Here is a 25,952-nt window from a genome sequence, read left to right as displayed (position 1 = left end):
GCAGTCGAAGTGCCGTGCGGGGAAATCCCTAGCCGCGGGCCCGAGGAGTGTCGGATCGCTTCGCTGTGCCTTCACGCGCAGTCCCGATAGAGTGCCTGATGCGCGAACATGCCTAGCCGTGCGGCCCGAGGAATCGATTCCGCCTCACGATCGCATGTGACTTATCGCGCTCAGTCCGAAGTGCCCGATGCGCGGATGAATGCCTAGCCGCGGGCCCAAGGAGTCGACCGCTCGATGCTTTAAGTCGCGCAGTTCCGAAGTGCCGATTGCCGGGAAATCCCACTAGCCGTGGGTCCGAGTCAGTCGACGCTTGATGTGTGAGTCGCGGCAGTCCGATAGTGCCGATGCGCCGAATGCCTAGCCGCGGGCCAAGGAGTCGACGCTCGATGTGCCTATAGTCGCGGCAGTCCGAAGTGCCGATGCGCGCAAACTGCCTAGCCGCTGGGCTCCGAGGAGGTCGACGCTCGATGTGCCTATAGTCGCGCAGTCGAAGGTGCCGATGCGCGAAATGCCATCGCCGCGAGGCCCAAGGAGTCGACGCTCGATGTGCCTATCAGTCGCGCCGTCCGATACTACCGTGCCGATGCATGCGCGAAATGCCTAGCCGCGGGCCCGAGGAGTCGACGCTCGATGTGCTTAGTCGCGCAGTTCGAAGTGCCGATGCGGGAAATTCCTAGCCGTGGGCCCGAGCAGTCGACGCTCGATGTGCTTAATCGCGCAGTCCGAAGCCTACGTCACGCCTCGAAGAAAATGGCGGAATGTCCAAAATAACGGCTCTGGAAAGGGATGCGACTGTTTTCACAACAAATCCGCGCAGGGGCGGGGCCTCGCCTCGATGACGTATCACCATTTTCTTTTTTTTCTTCCTCTCTGTTTGGCGGCGTTGGAACGGAGAACAGGCTGGGCTGGTGGTGACTAGGCACAACTGTGGCTCCTGTTAAGGGCTCGATGGTATTCCTAAATAAACGCATCACTGTTTTGATGATCCAAATATAATCTCACTATCAGGCAGTGAGCAGTTCACCTGACTGGACCAGTATTGTTTTATTTGGGGTGTTGTTACGCTGCGCTCCGCACAATGTCGCTGTGCGGAGCGCAGCGTAGCAACGACGTCGCAGGTGTTGCTACGCTGCGCTCCGCATCACCCCAACGGCCGCCGCTTCGCGTCGGCGCCCGGCACCGCGGCGGAAGCCAACGTACCCTCGGTCTCAAAGCGAACGTCGTAACCACTAGGCCACACCCACGCTTCCAGAGCATGCATTCATGCGAACCATATGATTGCGCTCGAGCGTCGTTACGTCATCGAGGCGACGCCCCGCCCCTGCGCGGATTTGTTATGAAAACAATCGCACCCTACAAATTATGGCGGAAAATGTCTGCAATGGAGGCCCAGCGCAACGTAACGCAACGTCAATTTGACGTTAACGAAACGGCCCTTCCTGTGACGCTCTTCACGGGATATTCCTTCAGCCAATCAACAAGCGACATGCCGGCTATCTTGGAACGCCACCACATATTCGCGAAATTGCAGATGCATTGCACGGGTTTCTGCTCGCAACCGTCCACTTTCTTTTTAAAACGCTAAAGTCGCAATATAGGTGTCAAGGACCACAAAAAAGTATTAGTCGATAAAATTTGCAGATGCACGTCACGTTTCGTCATTCTGATGAAAACCCAAAATTGCATTTTCCAAAACTTCCGTTTCCCGGCACAAATTTCAAAACACGTGACCTCTGGACAGCCAATGAGACAGCCAAGATGGCGGATAATGGCGGCCTTGCAGCCGCCATGCGTGTCGAGAATAGCACCTCTAGTTACAACGAAGAGACCAAATCAATCGGCCAGCTTCGCCGTGTCTTGAGCACGGTGTGAAGATATATATTCATTAGGTGGGGACACTTCTCGGCTTCTGGTGCTTGTCGGGAATCCGAAATGATTGAGTGACGCGCGAAAGTAGGTCACCGTGGTGAGGGGACAGCGTGGGGGAGAGGACATCACCTTGACGAAGCAGATACGGCGACGCGACGCCGCTTGCAGACGCTGTTCTCTGGCTGGTTGTGGTATCCGAGAGTTCCTTGCCCTCGCAAGCTCTCGCCTTCGTTTTAACTGAAGTTGTGTCTTCCCGCCGATGGGCGTCTTGCGCTGGAGTTTGAGGTATAGTAGCGGCGCCTGGTGGCGGCGAGAAAAGTTATCTGGGTATTATCAGCTTGGGTAGTATTCAGCCTTGCCTGTGGCGAAGCACGTTTCTAGCCCGAGTTTTGCGTCGATTCGCACTTTTTTCTGCCCTGTTGCGAGTGCGAAAAGGCTCCTCACTTCTCACAGACCACGCTGCGAGCTGGCCGCAGCCTATAGTTTAACGAAAACGGACTCTCCGTGCCCCGTGAGACGTAATGCTGGAAGCAGAAGGAATCGGCGACGCCGATCAAGAGAGACCTAGCTCAGCCTAGAAAAAGCGTCACCGTCGTTACTGCTGCGTCGTGAGCTGCCACGAGCAAGAAGGCCTGAATCCCGACATCAGATTCTACCGTTTTTCTTCAAAGCCTCACGTACGAAGCGGAGCGTCGGGCGCGCTGGATAACTTCACTACTCCCGCACTACGAGCAGCACAGGTTTGAGAGTTAAATGTGTTCATCCCTGACCTCAAGCCCGCACGTGCAGCGCAGCAAGGCAGTATATATTGATTATTGCACATCGATGTTCGAGCGCTGTCATTAAAAGCAACATCAAGCGAGCAGCGCACGAGCTCGCGCTGCAGCGCGATTCGCACGTAGTACGTTACTGCGAGCTCTATATGCATTGCATCAGTTATTTATCAGTTGCTAAGGGACAGATGGCCGCTACTACGGTAGCTACAGCACAGGCGTAACTACTTATCCAGCGGCATGCAGTCAACAAAGATTGCAGGAGGGCCCGCCGTTTCGCGGCATGCTGAAAGACCGCTGCCGTCGCGGCGCGTACGATCGTGCGCTCGAGCAGTTCCGTACACATGATGTGTGCTTATCGCTGCTGTGAATTCATTTATAGCAAGTATTTCCTCGCGTTTTTGCGCCTGAATCTAGCAGCGTGCAAACCTTACCTGAAGTCCAACTTCGTACGCGACTCGCTTCACTTGCGATTGACACCGCGCTAAAACTTCCCCGCTTATTTCTTTAACGGCGTACACGTATTCGGCGTTGCATAATTGCTTGCCTTTACACAGCGTGCCACCGCTGAAAAAATCTCCGGCGCCCGATATTCGCTGCAGGCCGATCAGGAAGGAGACTCAGCGCCCCCTGGGCAAAGCAGGAGCCCCATAGGTATGCGCATCCGTCACCAGGCCGACGGACGCGCGCCGTTGCTACATTATCTGGTCGATCGCGTGTTCGCCAGTGTCCTCACCTAAAGAGTATATATATTTTACACCGCGGTCTTGATGAGCTTTGCGCGGCCTAGTGCAAGCTTTCGCCTTTTTTTTTCTCTCTCTCTCTCTCTCTCCTTGCTCAGCGCGCGGCGGAGAGAAGAGAGGCGGTGGTCGGGAAGGCAGGGAGCTGGCGAGGAGGAGACCGCGTGCGCATGCGCTGCGTCGCCGCCCTCCTGGTTGCCATGGCTACAGCGCGGCAGTTTCTTGATACGAAAGACGAACCACACATTACGGCTGGCTAAAACAGCTTCACTGTTAAAAAGGTCAATTTATTAGGATCTCGCATAGTTCTTAAAGCAATAAACAAAAACTAAAGTGTTTAAATGTTTAAAAATGTGTCGCCCTTTTCTCACTCATATAAAACACCTTTGGGCAGAGGCAACAAAATACTCAATCTCTGCATGGTACCACAGATAAGTAAGGATATGTGGATAACTTTCAAATGTCTTTGCACACGTACCTGGTTTCTCTTGTTTTCAAGTTCGGACCGTTCATAGAGCTGAGCATTTCGCAGGACGAGGCCGCAAAACTGCAGGTACTCCGAGAACACCTGATTGAAGAAAACCACAATTAGAAAGTGGGATACTGAGTGGGAGGTCAAAAGAACATTAAGTTCCACCACAGCATTCTCAAGGACGCAGTAGGCAATGGGATTCCACCCACGAACAAGACAGCTGAAATTTAAGCAATGTTGTAGGAGCGCTTTCATTTTCTGTCACCGTATGCAGTTCCCAAATTGAGTGCCTTTAACTCACTTATGTGGATGCACGAAATATTTATTTTGTTGTTAAATCACTGCCAGTCACACTCACCTCAGCTTTGTTTTATTTCATTACTTCAGGAAACTGACAACACCGGTAGTTCATGTATTCGTATATGCTTCAAATTATTATTATTATTATTATTATTATTATTATTATTATTATTATTATTATTATTATTATTATTATTATTATTATTATCATGTACATAAACACCACGCAGAGAGAAAGGGATGCAGGGTAGCAATTGTTTCCGGAAAGGGAGACCACACCCACCAGCTAGAAGAGTAGAGAAAAAAGGAACCGTCAACCAAGTGTCGAAGCTAAAGAACACATGGTTGATATACATGGTGGCTCAAATGATTGCATGATTAAACGTTGGTTCTGTCTTTCTATTCAGTCTATTTCTGCCTATTTTTCATGTTCATTATCACTAATTTCGGATCTTATTCGAATCGTATTTCATGAGTAATTACGTCGACTTTGTTTTTATCGTAGAAACTTGATTACCCTTTATTTTTTGACCAAGATACCGGTGGGTCGATCCTGGAGATGTGCAGTCTATGGTGCAATGTGGCTTAGTTTCGTCTGTATTAGCGCTAATTACGCCCGTACGGTTAATTTTACCTACTTTGAGACGAATTCTCGCTCATTTTGCCGCTTATTCTAAGTAAACTCAATTTCCCAAAATTGTTTCCGTAAGGCGGCTTTGCCTCAACATATCTATATCTACGGCGGTGTATGCTATAGAGGAGTATAGTGCAATGTGATTAATTTCCGACTATATCGGCGCTAATTATGCCTGTACCGTTAATTTTACCTACCTTGCGACTGATTCTAGTTTCTCGTCTCGTTGAAACCTACATTTTGGTACCATTTTCGACTCGCTACGACGTTCTCGAAGCGCGAAAGGGCCGTTTTTTTTTTTTTTGCTGGAAGTGGTTACAAGATACCAATGTCCGAGATATACCAAACCAGTGAAGTGAGCTAAGAACTCGTCGTTTAAAAAAATATGCAAAAACCATCGACGATTATCGTTAGTATAAGCTTATAGCCCGAACGAATGAGCGACAGTCCCCCTCTCCCCCGACTCGGTGCAACTCGGTTGTGCGAGATCTCACTCAGGACAGAGTTTTAGCGTGCCCTGTATTCTGAGAAGCGCGGGCGGTTTTGGCGGTTTGCCAGATGAGCGGGGGCGTAAAGGTGAGCGAAGGTGCCTCGATGTCCTCCTCGCCCGCCGCGAGCACATCGAGGCACTAGTGTGAATAGAATGGGGCCATTCTAGCCACCCCAGAGCGACCGGAGTGGTGACGCCACCTGGTAGCGTAGATCTCAACCAGACAAACACAGAGCTAATATTGCAGTAACAAAGTATATTCTACTTCACTGCTGGTACAAATTTTCGGCAGCGGCGTAATTGTCAACATCATTACGGCGCTCTCTAAAATTTACACCAACAGCGAAGTAGAATGCTTTCAGGGACGTGCAGTGTTCGGAAAAGGTTTTGTGCTTACCGCACCACTGTTCTTGCTCAAATTTCGCAGAACTTTTGGTGTCTACGTCGTGCAGTGTAACACTTGGCGCAGTTAATGGCCTGTGTGTGTGTTTTTTTTTTTCAATGCAGAGTTGCCTTCGTTTCTGGGGATGCAAGCTAGCTGCTGCCGCAACGACACTAGCATAAACTTGTGTCGCCGCCAGCCGGCAGCTGGAGAAAGTAGCCGTTCAGGGAGATTTACCGCGTTAGCAGAAAAACCGGACACGCTAAAACTTTTGACAGAGAAGTCTATGCTTACAATTAGGAGACCGATTTACGCCTTCTCTCGTATTTCCTGTCCTCCGTTCTTCCTATTAATAGAGTCTTCGTTGTGCAGCCCTGCATATTGTAATCACGAACCCGCCACCGACCCGCTTACCTCCCAATGCCGTTTGCCCGGAATAATAGTTTAGCGTTGGATCGTCGTCTGAACGTTTATTTAGTTTTATTCATTCTGCAATGTCATCAAGTGCACAGCCAGGGGAGGGCACACGGGACACGAAAACAAGTCCCCTGAAACAAACGTTCGCTCTGTCCGCGGGCCTTGTTCGACCCTGCACTGTTGATCACTTCACGTCTCCTTCCTGTGAACCTCTGCCTAATTTTGGTTAAATATAGCAGCAATTTACACAACTTTTTTTTCCTTTTTAAAGCGCAGCTCTTAGGCGCCTGTCCCTGCGGCGAGCGTCGGCGTCCCCTCAAGCACTGCGAAGGATGAAAGAGCGAACGCGGAGCGAAGCGGGGGATGAAAGACAGCGATAGCGAAGAGAGCGCGAAGAGGAAAGCGGAGGAGGGTTTGGGGAAATCGTGAGAAGAAAAGCTTAGTGCCGCGCAAGACGAGCTCTGCGGCGACGATGGCTACGAGATGGCGCCAGAGTAGCGCGCGCCGTCTGTTCACCGATGACGCCATCGACAAGGCATGCGGCGAGTGCGTCCACCGATACCGTGTATGGAAACAAAGCGCTGCATGAGCGGAGGTCTGTCTGCTGCGGCGGCTGCTGTGAATCGCGCCCACGCTTCGTGCACCCACGCGCTTGCTCTCGCAATCTCTACATTATAGCGAGGCAGTGCCGCACGAGACAGATTGTCCGCGCCAGCCAATATATCGCGAAATGAAAAGACGTATAGAGCTGCGCTCAAATTTCGCCTTAGTGAGTACAGTATTCATCGGTGAATTTTTTATTGAAAAATAATGAGCGTAAAATTTTAGCTCCCTCACGAATCGTGACAGAAGTGCGAAATTTAGGGTGTATGTACACAGCCGCCTCCGATCTAGACGTGTGCTAAAATTTTCTGGGCCACCGTCGCGCTTCATATGGAACCGGAGGCACGGTGCGACGAGTCTTTTGGTTGCGCCCCGACCTTGGACTTTAATTATGCGCCGCCAGAAACGTTCCGTTAGATAAATATCTATAAAAGCTGCGGGCAAGCGGCACTACATTACCATAGGGCATTTATACTCCTATATCATGTCTCACTAAACAGCTTCAGTGTTTCAGAAACTAAAGCAAGCGAAGTATTCTGTAAGAGTCCACCTAGTGGACATGTCCATTTCGTCTGCTGTTGAAGTTTTGATTGGCTGGGCTGGGGTGCGCTTCAGCAGGAGCCACGCGCCACAGCCAATCAGCACTTCAGCAGCAGACGAAATGGAAATGTACACTAGGTGGACTCTTACAGAATATCTCCCCAGGTGTCCGCTGATCAGGGGCCTAGTAAACAATGCCGTTCGCACATAATCATGCTTTCTGGTCAGCCGGCACCTGTGTGTACAGTGGCTCCACTTGTGCTGAAAGTGGGAGGAATGGTGGAAGCGCAGCCAGCCCATAGCGCTTGCACCATTCCTGACAATGTGCTTTGCGTTGCCAATCACACCCGAGTCAGAATGGAGGATCGGGAGGTTGTACGAAGCGCTTGCCTTCTCGTCGTTGCTGTTGAAGACGTCGTGCTCGTTCCTGCCCTTCTTGTTGATGACCTGCGCGACTCCGATGACTTCGCCGTCGCGGTCGAAGATGGGCATGCACAGCATGCACCGCGTCCGGTATCCGGTGCGCAGATCGATGCTCTTGTTGAACCGGGAGTCCTGCGGGTCACGTAAGTCGGCAGATACATACGGTGAGCAGGGTACTTTTTCGTCAGATGTCACGTCAAACCTGTCACGCTAAAAAAAAGCACTTTCAGGTAGAGCGCGCAGGTACGCCCCCAACTCCGCCGCCCCTCCCCCTCACGCACGCATGCACGCACGCACAACTTCAATGTACCGTCGTGTGAAAAAGCAACAGACCCCCACACACCCAGCATTTTTGGAGTCGCGAATGGGCATCACGTGACAGAACATTTGCCGTTCATTCTTGTATAACGTGTAACCTAGCGAACATTCCAATAGAAAACGTAATAGCCTATCAGACTAATAAAATTAAGTTCTAATAGGAAAACCAGTAGACGTTTGACACTAAATTTGTGAAGCTTTATACTCATATGCACAAACACACAATGGCAATTCACTTCAATGACTTACCAACCATCTTTTCACTTTGTGCAATATATTGCGTAATATATATATATATATAACTATATATATATAGTTATATATATATATAACTTTGCCAATTTATCTTGAACCACTGGCACTATTTGGTAGGCCAAATTTTGCTTTTATATATATATCCACGCATAAAAGCAAAATTTGGCCTACCAAGTAGTGCCAGTGGTTAAGACAAATAGGCAAAGTTCTAAGGCAGCTTTTTCACAGAACGAAACATATAATTGTTGCTATTTACTGATAATACAAAACTACAAAAATATATCTTATTTGCGGACCTCAAATTATAATGATAATTATGCTACTATTACTAACCATTTTGTAGTGTCACAGGCATTATTCATCCAGTGACACTTCGAATTGGGACCCATTGACATACTGAGCATTTGGTTCCAATTCCACTACATAATGCAAGTTCAAACACAAATATGCAAACTTACAAGGCGAGAAAGCGTTACCTGTGACAGTCCGAATTGAGTCCTAACACATGTTTATGTTAGTCTACCAGCAATTACCACCGCAATGTATAGGCGCTAATGCACATTAAGTATACCTAATATGTATGCAAAAGAAATTTCTATTGGACTGATAGAAAACTAATAACTAATAAAGAATTGTACTAGACTAATATAAAGTCATATCAGACTAATAAATATCTTATACATCAAATACAAAGATCTATTAGATTTGTTTGTTTGTTCGAACTTTCGCTAGGGTATAGTCACGAGCCTGAAGAACACCCTCAAAGTAAAAACAACGACGACATATTATACTAGTAAGAGCGATGAACGTCGGTAGTTGGTGGCACTGTATCTTAAGACTTGCGCAAATAACACAAAGACGAGCAAGAACCACAACGCGAACCAGAACACAAAAAAGCGCAACATTATTATATATGTAGCACAGAGTCTGCAGCGCAAATGTAAGATGCGATGCACATCATAATACTTAGGAAAAGTAACCGGATAAGCTTTTTTTTTTTTGCGAAACCAAGAAAGATTATCGAGCAGCTTGTGGGAACAGCGTTTACGCAGGATATCGATCCGCGCTTAACTCAGCTTGTCGGTACTATAGAGTTGCCATATATCGTATATGTCATATACAGTAACTCTCTCTAGTCGGTACGTAAAAACGACGCCTCCTCCCCAAGCTGTGTGTCACTGAGGAAGACGATACCTGCCATCCGTCCGATCAGCCGAAGGGATGCTTTGCTTTTTTTTTTTTTCTTTTTACAACAGATAAGAACTCTGCCAGTTTGTGCCTCTATCGCGGAAGGACGGCAATGCCATTAATCAAGTCTTCGGGACGCCTGCCGTAATTTCCGGTGAAACAACCTGAGGCCATGTCAGATACACTGTCTTCAAACACGAGTGTCACTACATAGCTCCTTTCCTATCTGTTTCTCTCCCCCCCCCCCTCTCCTCTAAAAAAAAAAATTCAGCAATTTATGAGGGTGTCAGAAGAAAGTTTCGCAGAGGGGAACAACAACGCACGTTGTAGCAGTCCGGTATGTTGACGGCCTCCTTGCTCTGCGCTACGTAGCCGACGATGCCGGATCCCCAAGGCACGCGCACCTCTTCGTAGCGAACCTGGTCCAGCGTCGACCGGCACGACACGTCGAACAGCTGGCTCACGAGGCAGCGGCCCGACGGCGAGTCTCGGTCGCCGTGCACCAGGAATAGAGAGCAGCGGTCCGCGTCTGTGATCACCTGTGGCACGAAGGGCGCCCGGAAGGCGGCACTGAGAAGAACCAAAAAAAGAAAGAAGGAAAGAAAGAAAGAAAGAAAGAAAGAAAGAAAGAAAGAAAGAAAGAAAGAAAGAAAGAAAGAAAGAAAGAAAGAAAGCCGCAGCCGTACACCATCGCGCCGATGTCAAGTGCTAGATGGAGGGCAGCATAGACTGCGCTACCGTATTAGAGAAGCGTCGAGAACACCAGGCATGTGTACCGGTGGTGGTTAGATTCGTTAGACACTTAATTTGATCGACCGGCCCGCGAGAGCCATATACCACCGTAACTACACTACCTATGGGTTCGCTTCGCGATTGGTTATCGCCGCGGAAGTCGTATCGTTATCACGCCGATTGATATATCACCGAGTGGCGAACGTCCGAACACGGGCCAACGAGGAAACTCTATTTCGTACGAGAACTACTGAGAATATATGTGGTCCGTTATGACCTATACAACGCAAATTATCATCTCGACGATTTTGCATGCATACATTTTGTGTGCGCGCGACGTATAATGTCGCCGTTCTCTATTTTTACCGAATAACGCGACAAGTTTCATTCGAAATGTTGCGCAGTCCACTCGTTTGGTCGTTAGCGGACGGTTTGCAAAAGTCGCAAACGGCCATGTTCGAATTCATGGCGACCACCACAGGCGAAGCGAATACGTCGTCCTCGAGCTGCGTTCTCGACATTCTATATATGCGGCCACTGTGCAACGGTGTTTTCGAGCAAAATTTTGAAATGACACATCACGCGCGGCAGGAAAATTCTCGCCTCCGGGGTCTCGAGCCGCCCAGCATTGCATCATGCATGACATATGCTAGCGCGCATGGGCATTCCGCCTTAATGTATCGTCGTGTGCCAGATATATGGCTCACACTGTGTCAGTACTTCTAAAGCGACTCCTCTTCATATGGAGGAATCGCCGAGGAGCGTTGTTTAGCGCAGTGCTTTCTCCAACTCAAGAGCGGCGCTGTACTCCACTATAGTGGCACCAAGGAAGAGCTTCGAGTCGCCTAGCTGCAAAGCGAAAGCGCGCATTCGTCACGTGACCTATCGCTCTTTCTACCGACCTCTTCGTTGCGCAGAGGTCAGCGGGTCTAGTGGTACCATGGCCCTGGAAATCAGGTATATATACCACTCACTCGGAAGCAAACTGCTTCGGCCCAGTGGCCTTCGGCATATACGTCACCAACGTTCTCAGCATTGTTTTTGTTTGTCTGCTTCTTCTTTTTCTTTCTTCTAATTTGATGGCTAGGACTTGACACCAGCCTGCCTGTTTCGGAAGGCCAACCCACAATCATCATCATCATCAAGCGTGCTAGGGACCGTGCTGTGATGGACTGCGCTGACTTGGACAAGAGCCGGGTTTGATTGAAATCACTGCAAGCGACTGATGCGCGCCGACTTTCAGTCGCTACGTTCGACTTTGTTTACATCACCAGTGTGTGGGAAACAGCTGCAGGCGGGGTGCAGGACACAGGACGAAGTGCTCAAACACGCAGTAGTGATAGTAAAAAGAGGTCGTTTGCGCGTCTCCAATTAGAATCACGCTTCCGGTGAAACACGCATTTGCTGCGCGTTTCGTCATCCTTGCGTCACTTTTCACGTTCTTCGCGCATACTGAGATGTTTGAGCAGTCTGAAAGTCGCTGCAACAGCCTGGAAAATATATCACAGCTTTAACTCAAACACCATTGGCGTTGCACAATGATGAATGCCGGAGGCAGCAACGCGGAGACGACAGTTAGCATGAACTCGGCGAACGACAGGGACTCGATATTCTATAAGCGCGCCTCGTACGGAGGCTCCGCAAGGCACATACTTATCGTTGATGGCGTACTGTACACGTGCAAGCACAATGGTGCACCATTATAATGCTGAAGTGCCACGTCTGGTACCACTCAAGGAGACAACTCCGATAAATTTTAAAGCGCGATGTATGACCCGATGTGGCCCAGTAAACATTGCCATAAAACGCCAAACGTAAAAGAACGCTAATCTTTGAGCAATATATATTGTACTGTGTGTCTAATGTTAGCCAAGGTGTTCAACGGAAAAAAAGGGAAAGAAATGAAAAAGAAAAAAAAACACAGTGCAAGGTGAAATTATAAAACCTGCGGTGTTCGGTTGTAACAAATGTGGCAACAGAACACCATCATCTCTCGAACTGTGTGTGTGTGTGTGTTTTTGTATCTTTTCCTGTTTTTTTTTTCTGAACAGCTTGATAACGTTGGATGGGACACCTTATATATTGCTGTGGAAAAATGTGCCGCGCTCTATAACGCGTCAGATTTCTCGGAAAAGCCGGATTCGTGAAAATCTATCGTCACCTGACGCGCATAAGGCATATTTCACCGGCGCTACGTATACACCGCTGCGCGGAACCACATGACAAGCTTGACGTCTGCCGTCTCTAAGGGAAAAGGGAGACGACAGTGCGATCTGTGCATCAGCGGGTACAACCTGATATACCGCGGCGTTGCTATAGCACGTACGAGTGACGCGATGCTGCGTCCGGCTTATGACTCATGCAAAAGCGCAACTCGCAGCGTCGTTCACTGGATAGGCCACGCGATTGCCGCTACGCGAGCGAGGCTCACGTTTCCGATACACGTACGGCCAGTGCAACACCGAGACGATGCGGAAGAGAAACCCTGAGCCGACGGTGACGAGAGAGAGTGAGAGACCGTCTGCAGTATCTGAAACTTCCGTCCCGTCGATCGTCACGCTGGGCGCCGTATTTCGAAGCCGGTTCAAGAGTTAAATTAGTTAATTGTGGACATCGACACCGGTGTCAGTTTGACGGAGTGCGTCCGCTACGGGCTCGGGGCACTGCGCATGCGCGCGGCTGCTTCCAAGTGCGCCGCACATGAGTCACTTCTGTTCTCAGTACCAACCAAGGTATACCGACTACGTGCCTGCCGTGTACGTCAAAGCCGTCCTTTTGCCAAGCGAACCTGCGAGCCATTTCATCCCAGCATAGTATCACACAGACTACAGGCTATTGGATAATATATATACGGCCTCTGCGCATGCGTCGTGCGAACGCAGAAGCGAACGCATTTGTTGCGCTCTTATGATTTCACTATATAGCTGAGACTCCGTCTCGCCTCAGCAATCACGCGGCCATAACGATGCACAACGACGCTGCCGTCGCTGTTCTTTCTTTCAGCAGAAAGCCGGTCACGTGAAGGAGGCGCACCGTGACGTTCTGGAGGATCTTGTGGCAGAGCAGGCGGATGTCCAATTCGTTGCAGATGTCTTTGACCAGCTCGAAGATGAGCTCGCGCTCGTTGAGCGCTTGCAGCTCCTGCCGGCTGCGACGCTTGGGGCGCACCAGGCCAGTACCGCCTGGCACACCGGGTACTCCGCTCTGTAAAGAGGAGCAGACAGGCGAGGTTTGGTCGTTTCTTACAGCACTGCTGGATATCACTGATGACGGCAAAAAAGGAGAAAGAAATACCGGCGAACGAACACAAAACGTGAATTTAGTGATCGCCATGCACTACACAGATTCCTATCGCTATAGCTCATATGTTCGGGTTGTCTTCAAGAGGCCTGGGCGTATACAGTATAAAGCAGCACTGGAACACACCGGACGTTGCGAACTTAATATATGACAATTCCAGATGGCAATTTCATGCACTAGCTTTCTGCGCTGCATGCTTCTCACGGCACAACTGCCACACATCTAACAGCCTTGAAATTACCATGCGCTAAAAACAGCTGTCCTCGTATTTCAAATAATAGAAGAGCACTGAAATTAGATTTTTCTTTTGCTCAGTCGGCTTTCGTTAGTTCTCCCCAACTGACGTTACACAAAGGAAGGAAAAGTTCGGCATATTTCTTCACGAGCACACATACGCGCGCGCGCAGTGGCGATGTTTAGGTAGATGTCAAAAAATAGCTCTAAACTTGATAGAAACGGTGGGATGCGCGCATTTCACTTAGCGGGGACTACATAGGAAGGGATAAAAGTGCCGATGAATAATTGCCACAAAAAAAGATTTCCGAGCATCAGTATCAGTCTTTGTTGAACAACTCTCTCTCTCTCTCTCTCTCTCTCTCTATATATATATATATATATATATATATATATATATATATATATATATATATATATATCAGAGTTGTTCAACAAAGACTGAGACTGATGCTCGGCAATCTTTCTTTCTGGCAATTATTAAAATGGATGAAAAAACAACTGGCCGCAGGTGGGGCACGAACCCACGTCTTCGCAGTTTTCTCATCCATTTTCAGCTTCCATTAATTTATCATTTCTTTATTTCAATTAAGTACAATTTCCGCTATTCTGTCCTTGGCGTCTTATATTACATGCATATATATATATATATATATATATATATATATATATACAATCAGCCTATATTTATGTCCACTGCAGGACGAGGGCCTCTCCCAGCGAACTCCAATTACCCCTGTCTTGCGCTAGCTGATTCCAACTTTCACCTGCCAATTTCCTAATTTCATCACCCCACCCAGTTTTCTGCCGTCCTCGACTGCACTTCCCTTCTCTTGGTATCCATTCTGTAACTCTAATGGTCCACCGGTTATCCATCCTACGCATTACATGGCCTGCCTAGCTCCACTTTTTCCGCTTAATGTCAACTAGATTATCGGCTATCCCCATTTGTTCTCTGATCAACACCGCTCTCTTCTTGTCTCTTAACGTTAGGCCTAAAATTTTTAGTTCCATCGCTCTTAGTGCGGTCCTTAACTTGTTCTCGAGCTTCTTTGTTAACCTCCAAGTATCTGCCGCATATGTTAGCACTGGTAGAATGCAATGATTGTACACTTTCCTCTTCTACGACAGTGGTAAGCTCCCAGTCAGGATTTGGCAATGCCTGCCGTATGCACTCCAACCCAATTTTATTCTTCTGTAAATTTCCTTCTCATGATCACGGTCCCCTGTGAGTAATTGACCTAGATAAACGTACTCTTTTACAGACTCTAGAGGCTGACTGGCGATCCTGAATTCCTGTTACCTTCCCAGGCTATTGAACATTATCTTTGTCTTCTGCATATTAATCTTCAACCCCACTCTTACACTTTCTCGGTGAAGGTCCTCAATCATTTGTTGCAATTCGTCCCCAGTGTTGCTGAACAGAACAATGTCATCTGCAAACCGAAGTTTGCGGAGATATTCGCCGTTGATCCTCACTCCTAAGCCTTCCCAGTCTAATGGCTTGAATACTTCTAAACATGCGGTGAATAGCATTGGAGAGATTGTGTCTCCTTGCCTGACCCCTTTCTTGATAGGTAACTTTCTACTTTTCTTGTGGAGAACCAAGCTGGCTCTGGAATTCTTGTAGATGTTTGCTAAGATATTCACTTATGCCTCCTGTACTCCTTGATTATGGAATGCTTCTATGACTGCTGGTATCTCTACTGAATCAAATGCCTTTTCATAATCTATTAAAGTCATATAGAGATGTTGATTGGACTCTGCAGATTTCTCGATTACCTGATTGATGACATGGATGTGTTCCATCGTAGAATATCCCTTCCTGAAGCCAGCCTCTTCTCTTGGTTGACTGAAGTCAAGTAATGCCCTGATTCTATTAGAAATGATCTTGGTGAATATTTTATACAATACTGTAAGCAAGCTAGTGGGTCTATAATTCTTCAATTTTTTAACGCCTCCCTTCTTATGGATTAGTATAATGTCGGCATTCTTCCAGTTCTCTGGGCATTGTGTATAAAGTGTGGCAAGCTCTTCAGGCATGATGTCTCCTCCATCTTTGATTAATCGGCTGTTATTTCCATCTTCTCCTGCCGCGTTTCCCCGCGTATATATATAATAAAAACAACAAGAAATGCATTAAACTATCTTTATTCTTTCTTATTAACTTTCTTTGTGTATACCTAGCGCACGCATTGCAGTATACCTGGTTCTCGGCGGCGGCAGGCAGTGTGAGGAAGGTCGGGGTGCCGTCGAAGCTGGTCTGCACAATGGGCCGCAGCGGGCTGCCGCGGTCGAACTCGCAGGCCGAAATCTTGCGCATGGGCGGCGAGATGTTGGCGCCCGCGCCGGAGGAGGAGCCGCCGTTCAGCGAGCTCGAGCTGCTGCTCAGCGAGTGGGCCGCGGCCAGCATCGACGAGGAGGAGGCCGACGAGCCGGCCTGGTCCGCCGCCGGGCAAGGGGAGCTCGCCTGCACAACGCTCTGGGGCACGGCGTGCGCCAGCAGCCACGAGTCCACCACCTGCGGATAGCAACGTCTCCGCTGACGTCGGCGCCAGCGCACGGAGCAGCGTTAACACAGCGGGGCTCTCCGTGTCGCATCCATCCGTGGAATCGAGAAGAGAGCACACCAAGGCCCTATATATACTAACCACCTCGGCATACAGTATAAAGGCACTCGCGCGAGCTGGCCAGATGCGAAGCATCACAGAATCGGCATTTGCTACACACAAAGTTATTGGCAAGATGTGTAAAGCGAGTCGCCGGTCCAGCTGCTGTGCGCGTTCGCAGCGAGACTGGACTGCAAGGCAACCGCAGCTCCACAGCACCTGAGTTGGCCACGAGAGCCCTTATACACTTTTGCGATGGACTCTACAGTCGCTATACAGCAGAGGAACGATCGAGCTGCAGTTTAGCGCGCAGTATATACGCGTCATGGCGATCACCAGTTCTCATGAAGAAACGGAAACTATAAAGCGGCGCGAAAAGCCTCCGTTTCGATGGTTCACGGAGCCACAACGATCGTGGAGTGACCTGTAACAGAAGGACCTGTCTGTTAGACGGCACAAAAAATCGTGCATCTCGTGCGTGCGTCTTCAGCAGTTAAAGGAGTGCTGACACAAAATGTGTAATCTCGGGTTCCCTTATTATATAGCTGCCGACTCAGTAATCAATTAATGCATGAGGCCCTCAAATCTTTGAACGCGCAAGAAATAATATTAAATGCGAAATCGTATAGTGAAATAATAAACAACGCGCGCCAAGTGCAGCGTGGCATCATGCTTGAAGCAGGCCTCCTTGGGACATCACGGAAACCTGAGAGGTGATTACATGCGTGGCAGTGACAACGCGCTAACGCACGCGCCAGTCGGCCCGCAGGTGCCGTAGTCGCAAACCGCACCATGGCCTTGCCACCGAAAGCTGGGGAGAAAGAGAAAAGAAAGGGCAAAGAAAAAAATGGGGGAAAAGCGCGCCACCACATCGCTCATTCTTTCCTTCATACTGTGCTTACGTTCAACACGGGATCAGCCTGGTCCTGGTTCGTAATTTCAAGGAACCTTTTGTCCCCAATCCACCATTAAGTGCTTAGCTTTCGGCGCGTTCACAGTATGGCGTGCGACCGCTACAACGGGCAATGCCAAGATGTGGCTAACCGGGCTGGCTGAAGCATGCGTCAGAGGTTTGTGACACCACGTGATCTCCACTTCCGATTTCCGTGATGTCACAAAGATGCTTCCTTGAAGCCCGAAGCCACGTTGCAAATGGCGCGCGCTTTCGATGATCGATTTAAGATATAGTGCAATCACTTGTTGCGCTCGCAAGAAATCGAAGCCGCATACCGCGATTAATTTGTCGACAGCGATCTATTAAGGAAAAAAAAAAAAATGCGTCAACGCTCCTTTAACAAACCAGCACATACATCGCAGGCTGGTTGAGTGGTGCCCCTCATTGCGAAGTACTTATATGGGCCGTGTACGCTCGGCGCTGAGTGCCTTTATGAGGACTGGAAGGATTTACATAACAGCTCGTTCCCATCTTTCTATAATAAATGGAAAACATAAGAAATGCAATATGTCAAATGTAGTCTATGTTAATACATATGAGCTAGTATAATTAAATATGGGTCCAACGTAAATTCGAATGGACGTAGTTCTTGTGGTACATACGTAAAAAAAAACCCAAAAAAAACGAGGAAGCCACGATTTTTCATAACAGACACATAACAGACATGTAGGGAAAATTTTGCGACCTCGTGGCCCACACCACTACTAACAATACTGGACACAAGATACCCGCAGTCAGCACGCGACGCTGGACTATAGATGCTACACGTCACCCCAACATGTTTTCGAGAAAGCGTAACCGAATTGACGACCTTTTTGTTCATGAGTTCTGTTTGTCATTCGTCGGCTGTTTTCGCTAATATTATGTCCGCTATAGCGATTTATAGGCACCTCCTCCTACGAACAACTCCAGCGTAAGAGCATTTTAATGCGTAAGCATTCTATAGGGCGACCTCCCTCGAAAATCTGTCCGTCCGTCCGTCTGTCTGTAACACGTTACACGATGCGCTCCATATGACATGGGGTCCTATGGGGGCCGGTATACCGGGTGTCCCAGCTATCACGCAGCACGATTTAAAAAAATAGGAACGGCGTTACGCGAAGTAAGCCTAGTGCGTATTGTTCCCAGCACAGTGGAGTAGCCGCCAGTATTTTTTTCGTTACTAATATTTAATTAATTAATTGTAAATAATTATCTAACTCGAGAAGTACTGTCCTAATTATCAAAGTGTCAACGAGAAAGTTGTAGAGCGACATGAAAAACTCCCGATACAGTTTTCCGTTGCTCAATACGTGCTACATAAATGTGTTTTGCCGAGTGTGAAAGAAGCCCGCGAATACACGCAGAATTGCCGCACGACTGGCCGCTCGAGGCACTTTGCGTGTATTCTCGGGCTTCTTTCATGCTCGGAAAAACACTTTTATGTAGCACGTATTGAGCAACGGAAAACTGTATCGGGAGTTTTTCATGTCGCTCTACAACTTTCTCGTTGACACTTTGATAATTAGGACAGTACTTCTAGAGTTAGATAATAAATTACAATTAATTAATTAAATCTCAGTAACGAAAAAATTACTGGCGGCTGCTCCACTGTACTGGAAACAATACGCACTAGGTTGGCTTCGCGTAACGCCGTTCCTCTTTTTTTAAATCGTGCTGCGTGATAGCTACACCCTGTACATGAGAATACCATAATGACTACGTATCACTACTGAGATATATGACTATATATAGGGAAGTACTGAAGAGGTATTAAGAGTAATTAAGATTAATAAAAGACAAATGAGAGTACGATTAAATTACTTAAGCGTAATGACGAGACATTGAGATTAATTAAGGATAGTGAGGTTTTTTACAATTAAATTAGGTTAAATTAATTAGCCTAATCAAATTATTATGGGTACTTACGATTAATGAAGCCTACTTTCGATTGAGTAACATTATATTGATTAAGGCTAATAAGGATTATTTACGGGTAATTAAGACTACTTAAGCCTAATTGTGATTTATTACGATTACATTACATCAGTCCAATTAAGATTAATAAAGCTATGAAGATTAATTCATATTACATTACTTGACCTCAAATTCTGATTAACTGCGATTATTTTAATTTCGCCCAATAAGACTAAGTACGACTAATTAGGTTCAGCAATTAGGTAATTGCAACAGCTAGGTGATTGCTATACTTGCAGCACATCGCGTTATCCTCGCCACAGTGAGCCGCGGTGTGCGTAACTCGATTAATCAATCAATGAATCATTCCTTGCATGAGTGCAAGATGAGCGATTGGAAATAACGCTTACGCACTATCTGACAAGTCCCACTCAGGGAGTTTTTTGTATACAGACCCTGCTCCCTACACTTTTAAAAGTTTGCCCCCTTTGGGGCTTATCTTGTTACACAAATAGTCGGCGTTTGCCTTGCTTGCGTTTCCTTTCTTGAAAACTCAGCGCTCGCTATAACTTTCCTGTCGAGAATGCTGTGTCACGCTGATAAAGCGCATGCCGTTCGTGACCTGGGGCGCAATCTTGTACGGCGTTCCAAAATGGAACGGAGGCGGTCCGTTCCATCGAGCCGCACACGATTGGTCAATTTGAACCGTGACGATCAAATTGACCAATCGTGTGCGGCTCGATAGAACGGACCGCCTCCGTTCCACAAGATCGCGCCCCTGGAAGTAGCGGGTGCGCAGAGTTAAAGAACGCAAGCAAGGCGGATGACGATTATCGTTGTGAGATAAGCCCAAAAGGGGGCAAACATTTTTAAGAGTGTACCGGTTTGCTTTCTCTTTTAATAATAACGCAAATTAGAGTTTGCTTGCTAAACGAAGGATAGGTTGGTCCAAATTAGTGTTTCGGGGGTGATTAGTGCTTCGTAACATCCATTCTACTCTTCCTCAAAGAGGTGAACGGGAATCGTGCCTCTGCCAAAACGCTCTTCGTTCCTCCTGTAATAAAATAATTGATCCCTACCCCTACAACCAATATACCGGGTGTTTTTTTAGCTGCACCAATTTTTTTAGAATTAGAAAAATATAAATCTTGGTCACGTTATGTTTACCATTCGAGTGTACGGATTGGCGGCCTCTAGATACAGAGCAATTTCTGCACTTACGTGCGTAATTAGCGAAGTTACGGTAATTAACTTTCTAATTATCAACAATAGGTGGCTACAGCAAATAAGTGCTTTGGGGCCCGTACTCGACACTACCTATACCAACGATCAAATTTTCAATAGCGGAGTTCATGTGGGAGCTACGCGAACAATTAGTTCCCCTTGGCAGGCTCCTTGAAACCGAAACTGGCGGCAAAAATCACATCATCTCACCCTACGGGCAATCATGGTGGGATGCGAAAGCATCGCGGGGGGTGCGCATCGAGTTTCCGTTTCGTTTCACTTGGCAACACAACCCAATGAAAGTTAGAGTGAGAGAATGTATTAAGAGAGGAGACGTTTGTACGGGGTTTCCTGCCGACGTTTACGTTCGGCTTCCCTGGCCCGAAGTTCGGGGTCCGCTTGCCGACGCTGACGTTTACGTTCCGCTTCCTGAGCCTTCCTCTGCTCCGCGGCGGTGGCGCTGCTGCTGCAACTAGCGCCGACGTTGACGTTGTTCATGGCGTTTCGCACATCGTTGCAAAGAGTGTGACGGAAGCACAGCGAACGCGCGCTTTATACTGCACCGCGACACTGGCGCCGCCTACCGGCGTACCCCTAGAGAGAGAGGGAGAGAGAGAGTTATAGGCAATGATTTGCTGCGCCGCACCTGTGGCGGAGAGCGGGAGAGGGGAGGAGAGCGCACACCTGCGTAGGAGAGGAGAATGAGGGAGAGTTGCGCATGCGCAGTATGGGTGCGGACGCCGCAGAACGGATACTGCCCCGAGCATAAGATGCTCTCGCATCTAAAAGAGGGTCTGTGTCGTCGATGTCACCGCCCCCCGCCCGCCTTTCGTCACGTCTCTGATGTCATCGCTGGTCCGGCCCCGGGAGCAGCTAGCGTTATCTCCTTGCTGTCTGCGCCGTTCGCAGTCGACGCTACAGACTGATATGACGCCGTGCCTGCAGTATCTAAAAGCCCAAGGAGCGGCGTTGGCGCTACAGCGCAACGTGGCGCCCGACGGAATGACGACGAAAATTTGGCGGCCCGCCGGCATTAAAGCGCTAGGCCTAAAGTCCCTATATAGGGCAACGCCGCAGACAGCAAGGAGATAACGCAAGCTGTTCGTGCGGCCGCACCAGCGATGACCTCAGAGACGTGACGAAAGGCGGGGGGGGGGGGGGGGCGGCGACATCGACCGACACGGACGCTCTTTTTGCAGCCAGTTTCGGTTTCAAGGAGCCTGCCAAGGGGAACTAATTGTTCGCGTAGCTCCCACATAAACTCCGCTATTGAAAATTTGATCATTGGGATAGGTAGTGTCGAGGACGGGCCCCAAAGCACTCATTTGCTATAGCCACCTATTGTTGATCATTAGAAAGTTAATTACCGTAACTTCGCTAATTACGCACGTAAGTGCGGTAATTGCTCTGTATCTAAAGGCCGCCAATCCGTACACTCGAATGGTAAACATAACGTGACCAAGATTTATATTTTTCTAATTTAAAAAAAAATTGGTGCAGCTAAAAAAAAAAACACCTTGTATACTGTGCCTTCAATGACAAAGTTCCACTAATTTTATTTAAAACACGATACCAGTTACGCAACTACGGTTTGCACAGGTGCTTTATGCTCCTTGGCGGATGTAGTGTGCATGAAAAAAAAAAAAAAAACAGGGTTAGAAAGTGTATAAACCAAAACTCGTCAACTGAGCGTTTCCGTTTTTGCGCTTAGATGTGCATTTGTGTTAGAAACTTGAAAGTCGTATCAGTCTTGCTTGATTTTCTTTGTGGGTCCTTTTTTGTTTAACGAGGCTCGTGTTCCGAGATATTCACTCAGCGCAGCAAACTTCACATTCTGGGACCGTATTATGTAAAGATGCTTTTCCGCCGATATAACTGATTTTTTATCATCCGTCCTGCTTATAGTGGGAGAGCTTGGTGACAGCGGCTATAGCGTCGTGCGAACCAATGAAAAAGAGCAAAAAGGATGGAAAATGAAACGAATCTTTAATACGGGCCTTGGAGCGGGAATTTTGGCGCGCCCCGGGGTGACGCACTTCTTTTCTCCAGGCGTGAGTGAAGGTGACACTAGCGGCGTGACACTAGCGACAAGAACTTGCCAGCATTGGCATGGTCACGTTTGCGGGCGTCTTTACCGCCGCGGCAAGCAGCTGATTCGCTATCACCTGGATTCACTGCGGCTGGTATCAGATATGCTGAAGGAGGGGCGGGGCGGGGGGGGGTATTTCTTTGCAGCGGTTGCTCACGTGATTGAATCAGCCGCTCCTCACTGGTCTCGCCGATCGGCGGCAAGCGGCCTGCCGCGAAAAATTGCTCCAAGGCCCATTCGTTCCGCGGTAGGAAAAAGTTGCCGCTCACCCGTTTTCGCGCCACGTTTTCTGCTGCCTGCGGCACCCCGCGAGAGTTTTTGCCGCTAATGTGGACGCACCTTGACAGAGCAACTGTTATCAGCTCCGCCCTGTTCAGTCTTGGAGGCCGGCCTTTGGGCCGACATCACCTCGTTGGAACGCGAAATTTGCCGCACTGAGTTAGGAGTGCGCATGCCATATCACCGGCTTGCTGGGGTAGAAAGAAGGGCGGAAGGTACCGGAAGGGCCAACCGAAATCAATGACTTTCTGTGCTGGGGCGCTATAACGTAAAATGATTCCAAACTGTTTTGATTCCAAACTCCTGACGTGAAACTTACGTAACCACCGACGCAAGCATCGGGCGGTGACCCGCAGCGTTGTCTGAACAACCCAATCAAAACTCTCCTCGTTTATAGGAGGTCACCTTTGTTCGCTTTCAAAACCAACAACATTGTCACTCGGCGGTTTTTCTTATCTAATTGGCTGACAAGAGGCGAGGAGCAATCTCTAGTGGAGAGGGTTTCGATGGGGCCGAGCCAGCACAGTGAAAATAGATAAGCGCATGAAGAGGGTGGTGCCGGCTTCTCCGATTGGTCCGCTTCGCCTTACTTAGCTTGCGGTGGCAGGTCGAAAATCGCGGCGGCGTGCAACGGAAGGATAAAGCGCGAGACACACGATGCGATTTTGCGTGCGATCCGTCGTACGATGCGTCGGAGTCCGACTTGCCGCATACGACGATTCTGGACACACGGTACGAACGACGTGCGCATAGCTCCGCCCACAACCGGCGGCACTGCATGGACGGTCGGAATACTGCAGAACTTCGCAAAGTGAAAACAAACGTCTTTGCACAGTTCTCTAATTTCGCACAAACGATCACAATAAAAACGCGTCTGTGCGAGCAGCGTAGACGTGTTTCCGCAAGGCCGCGTCCGCAGTGTGGGCTCCGTCGACAGCCGCCGATGGCTAGGAGCTGCCAGGCCTAGCTCGCTGGGCCGTCGAATCCGAGACCGGTGTCGCTTGCGACACGACCGCTTGTAGCTCGTAATAAACCTCCTACGTTGGTCAGCACAACGTGTACACAGTTATGTCACGCTTAAATTGCAATACATTTCATTTTATCAGCGCGGACGGAAGCGAACGCGCAAGCCAGGTGAGCTTGCGATCGCTGGGAGACGGTATATATAGGCCTAGCTCGCTGGCCGTCGGATTCGGGGTCGACAGCCCTTGCGATCCGTCCGCAGCTCCTTATAAAGCACCTATATTCGTCAATATAATCAACGTCTGAACATTTATGTCGCTCATAAGTGGCAATACAATTAGTTTTCCTGACGCCGTTGGTAGCGATGAGAAAACACGCCAAGTCAGGCGAGCCGCTTCGCATAGACGACTGCTGCGGCGTATGCGCTGACCGCTTCCGAACCGATACCACGTCAACGATTTACTACTTCGCGCAACGTTTTATAACATGCACAATTTTGAGTTCGCTTCATTCTAACAGTTATTTCGTGTCAGAAACAAAGTGTACTCGATTTTTGTGTCGCCGTCAGCGGCAAGGAGGCCAGCGTCTCGACCAGGAAAAAAAAAAAAAAAAAAGCACCGGGACGATCTGAGCTCTTGCTCGCCGGCCCCGCCCCGCCGGCTTTACCAAGTGACCATGACGTACACGCTGGCGGCGCTGTCATTGGCTGCGGCCGTCCGACCGATCGGGCAGTCGTACGACTATATCCAACAGGTTGGTCGCATGCGGCGGCGGCGATCCGCCGCCGCATGCGGCAGAATGCGTTGAGAACTTGTTGAGTGCGGCGGCCGATGCGGCGCGTCATGCGACGGATCGCACGCAAAATCGCATCGTGTGTCTCGCCCTTAAGAATGCCGCTAAAATGGATCCTCAGCAAGGAAGAGTTGGCAGTGCGATGTCGTATGCATGCCGAAAGGGATCGATAACGTTTTACTGCCACGAAAAAAGGTTTATCATACGCAAATAAATACATGCTCACCGGCAGGTGCGAGTAGCGAGGGCCTGAGCGATCGGCGGGCAGCCATATTCTATTCCTTTCGGAACGGGACAGTCTGTGGCTATTCAGAAAAAAATTCAGTTTTGTTCGGCATATTAATGCATTTTTTTTTGCGTACACGTCACTTTGACGTGGTGAGTTTTCGCGGTTTTGTGAGGTCGCGTGACAGATAGGCGAAGTGGGCGTAGCCAGAAAACATTGGACCAATAGCAGAGGTTAAAAGGCGTCGAATCAGGAATGATTATTCCTCTTTTGTGCGGTTTAATCATGCATAATCAGGGCGTACACGTTATATCAGATGGGGAGCTATCGCGGTTTTCGTGACGGTCACGTGGCAGACAGGCGAAGTTGGGAGTGGCCCGAAAATGGTTTGACCAATGGTGGATCGGCTGATTGCAGAAATCGGAATCAAAGCAGTTTGGAATCATTTTACGTTATAGCGCCCCTAGACACCCCTCGTCCGTATCGCATGCGGCAGCACGCGTGCGGTGACCACATGGCATGCGGAAAACGCGGGGAAATAGCCTTAAGATTTGCGGTTAGTCTCTTAATATCTGTATTCCTTTTTTTTTTCTCTCAGCTAAGCAATCTTGAAAATTTTGGGCTGCTATAGAGATGTTGCGCGCAATGGCGCTGACTTAACACATTAATGGTATGTGCCACGTGCACTTATAGCGCACTTACACCTTTTTTGTAGGTGTAAGTATACGCTGGGGTAATCCATGCCCTTGTGAGAAGTAGACAGTCAAGTGAATGAAACAGAGACGAGAGAGCATGCCACTCGTGCAAGCGTTGTAAGACAGTGAGGCTGTTTCACAACGTCAAAACTTTTTCACTTGGAATATTGTGCACTGCAGAGAAGGGGGTGCACTACAATGTATGGCTTCTAAAACTTCAGAGCGATATATTTTTACGAAAGCATATCAGATAGGCTGTAAGTACTGGGCCGGTATTTTGTAGCGATGCCTTTCCGATGCTAATGCCTTTTCGCGCTTTTCGCGCTTGGTCAGTGGGCGACGGTCCGCTTACGTTATCAACGGGATCAGCCCGCCGTGAGCGGTGGATGATAAGACTATCATAGAATAAAGCATAACGCATCGCTACAAAATACCGGCCCTGGAGTCTGGCATGTAATGTCTGGCATGTAACTTCCTCTTTGTCGGAAAATGCTGACTTGAGAAACTAATGGCGTCTTTCACTGGTCGATCTGGAGCGGCCGCCGAAATCCTGG

At 48.6% G+C, this 25,952-nt stretch overlaps 1 protein-coding gene across 3 annotated transcripts in view; it reads right to left on the bottom strand.

Annotated features, from left to right (window-relative positions):
- Positions 1–25,952, bottom strand: part of LOC119436890 (dual 3',5'-cyclic-AMP and -GMP phosphodiesterase 11-like) — a 526,778-nt gene that overhangs the window by 81,499 nt on the left and 419,327 nt on the right. For 2 of the 3 annotated variants that reach the window (XM_037703921.2, XM_049660074.1), the window contains 5 exons: positions 15,877–16,191; positions 13,170–13,340; positions 9,728–9,943; positions 7,611–7,775; positions 3,861–3,950 (listed from right to left, as the gene is read on the bottom strand). In XM_037703921.2, coding sequence (XP_037559849.1) covers positions 3,861–3,950; positions 7,611–7,775; positions 9,728–9,943; positions 13,170–13,340; positions 15,877–16,191 — 957 coding nt within the window. Of the gene's footprint in view, positions 1–3,860; positions 3,951–7,610; positions 7,776–9,727; positions 9,944–13,169; positions 13,341–15,876; positions 16,213–25,952 lie in introns of all 3 variants that reach the window. The other variant, XM_037703920.2, reaches the window with a different exon arrangement.

This window comes from Dermacentor silvarum, chromosome 1 (genome assembly GCF_013339745.2).
Source record: "Dermacentor silvarum isolate Dsil-2018 chromosome 1, BIME_Dsil_1.4, whole genome shotgun sequence".
Taxonomy (NCBI): domain Eukaryota; kingdom Metazoa; phylum Arthropoda; class Arachnida; order Ixodida; family Ixodidae; genus Dermacentor; species Dermacentor silvarum.
Note: the sequence above shows the minus strand (reverse complement) of the source record. Positions and strands in the feature narration are given on the sequence as shown.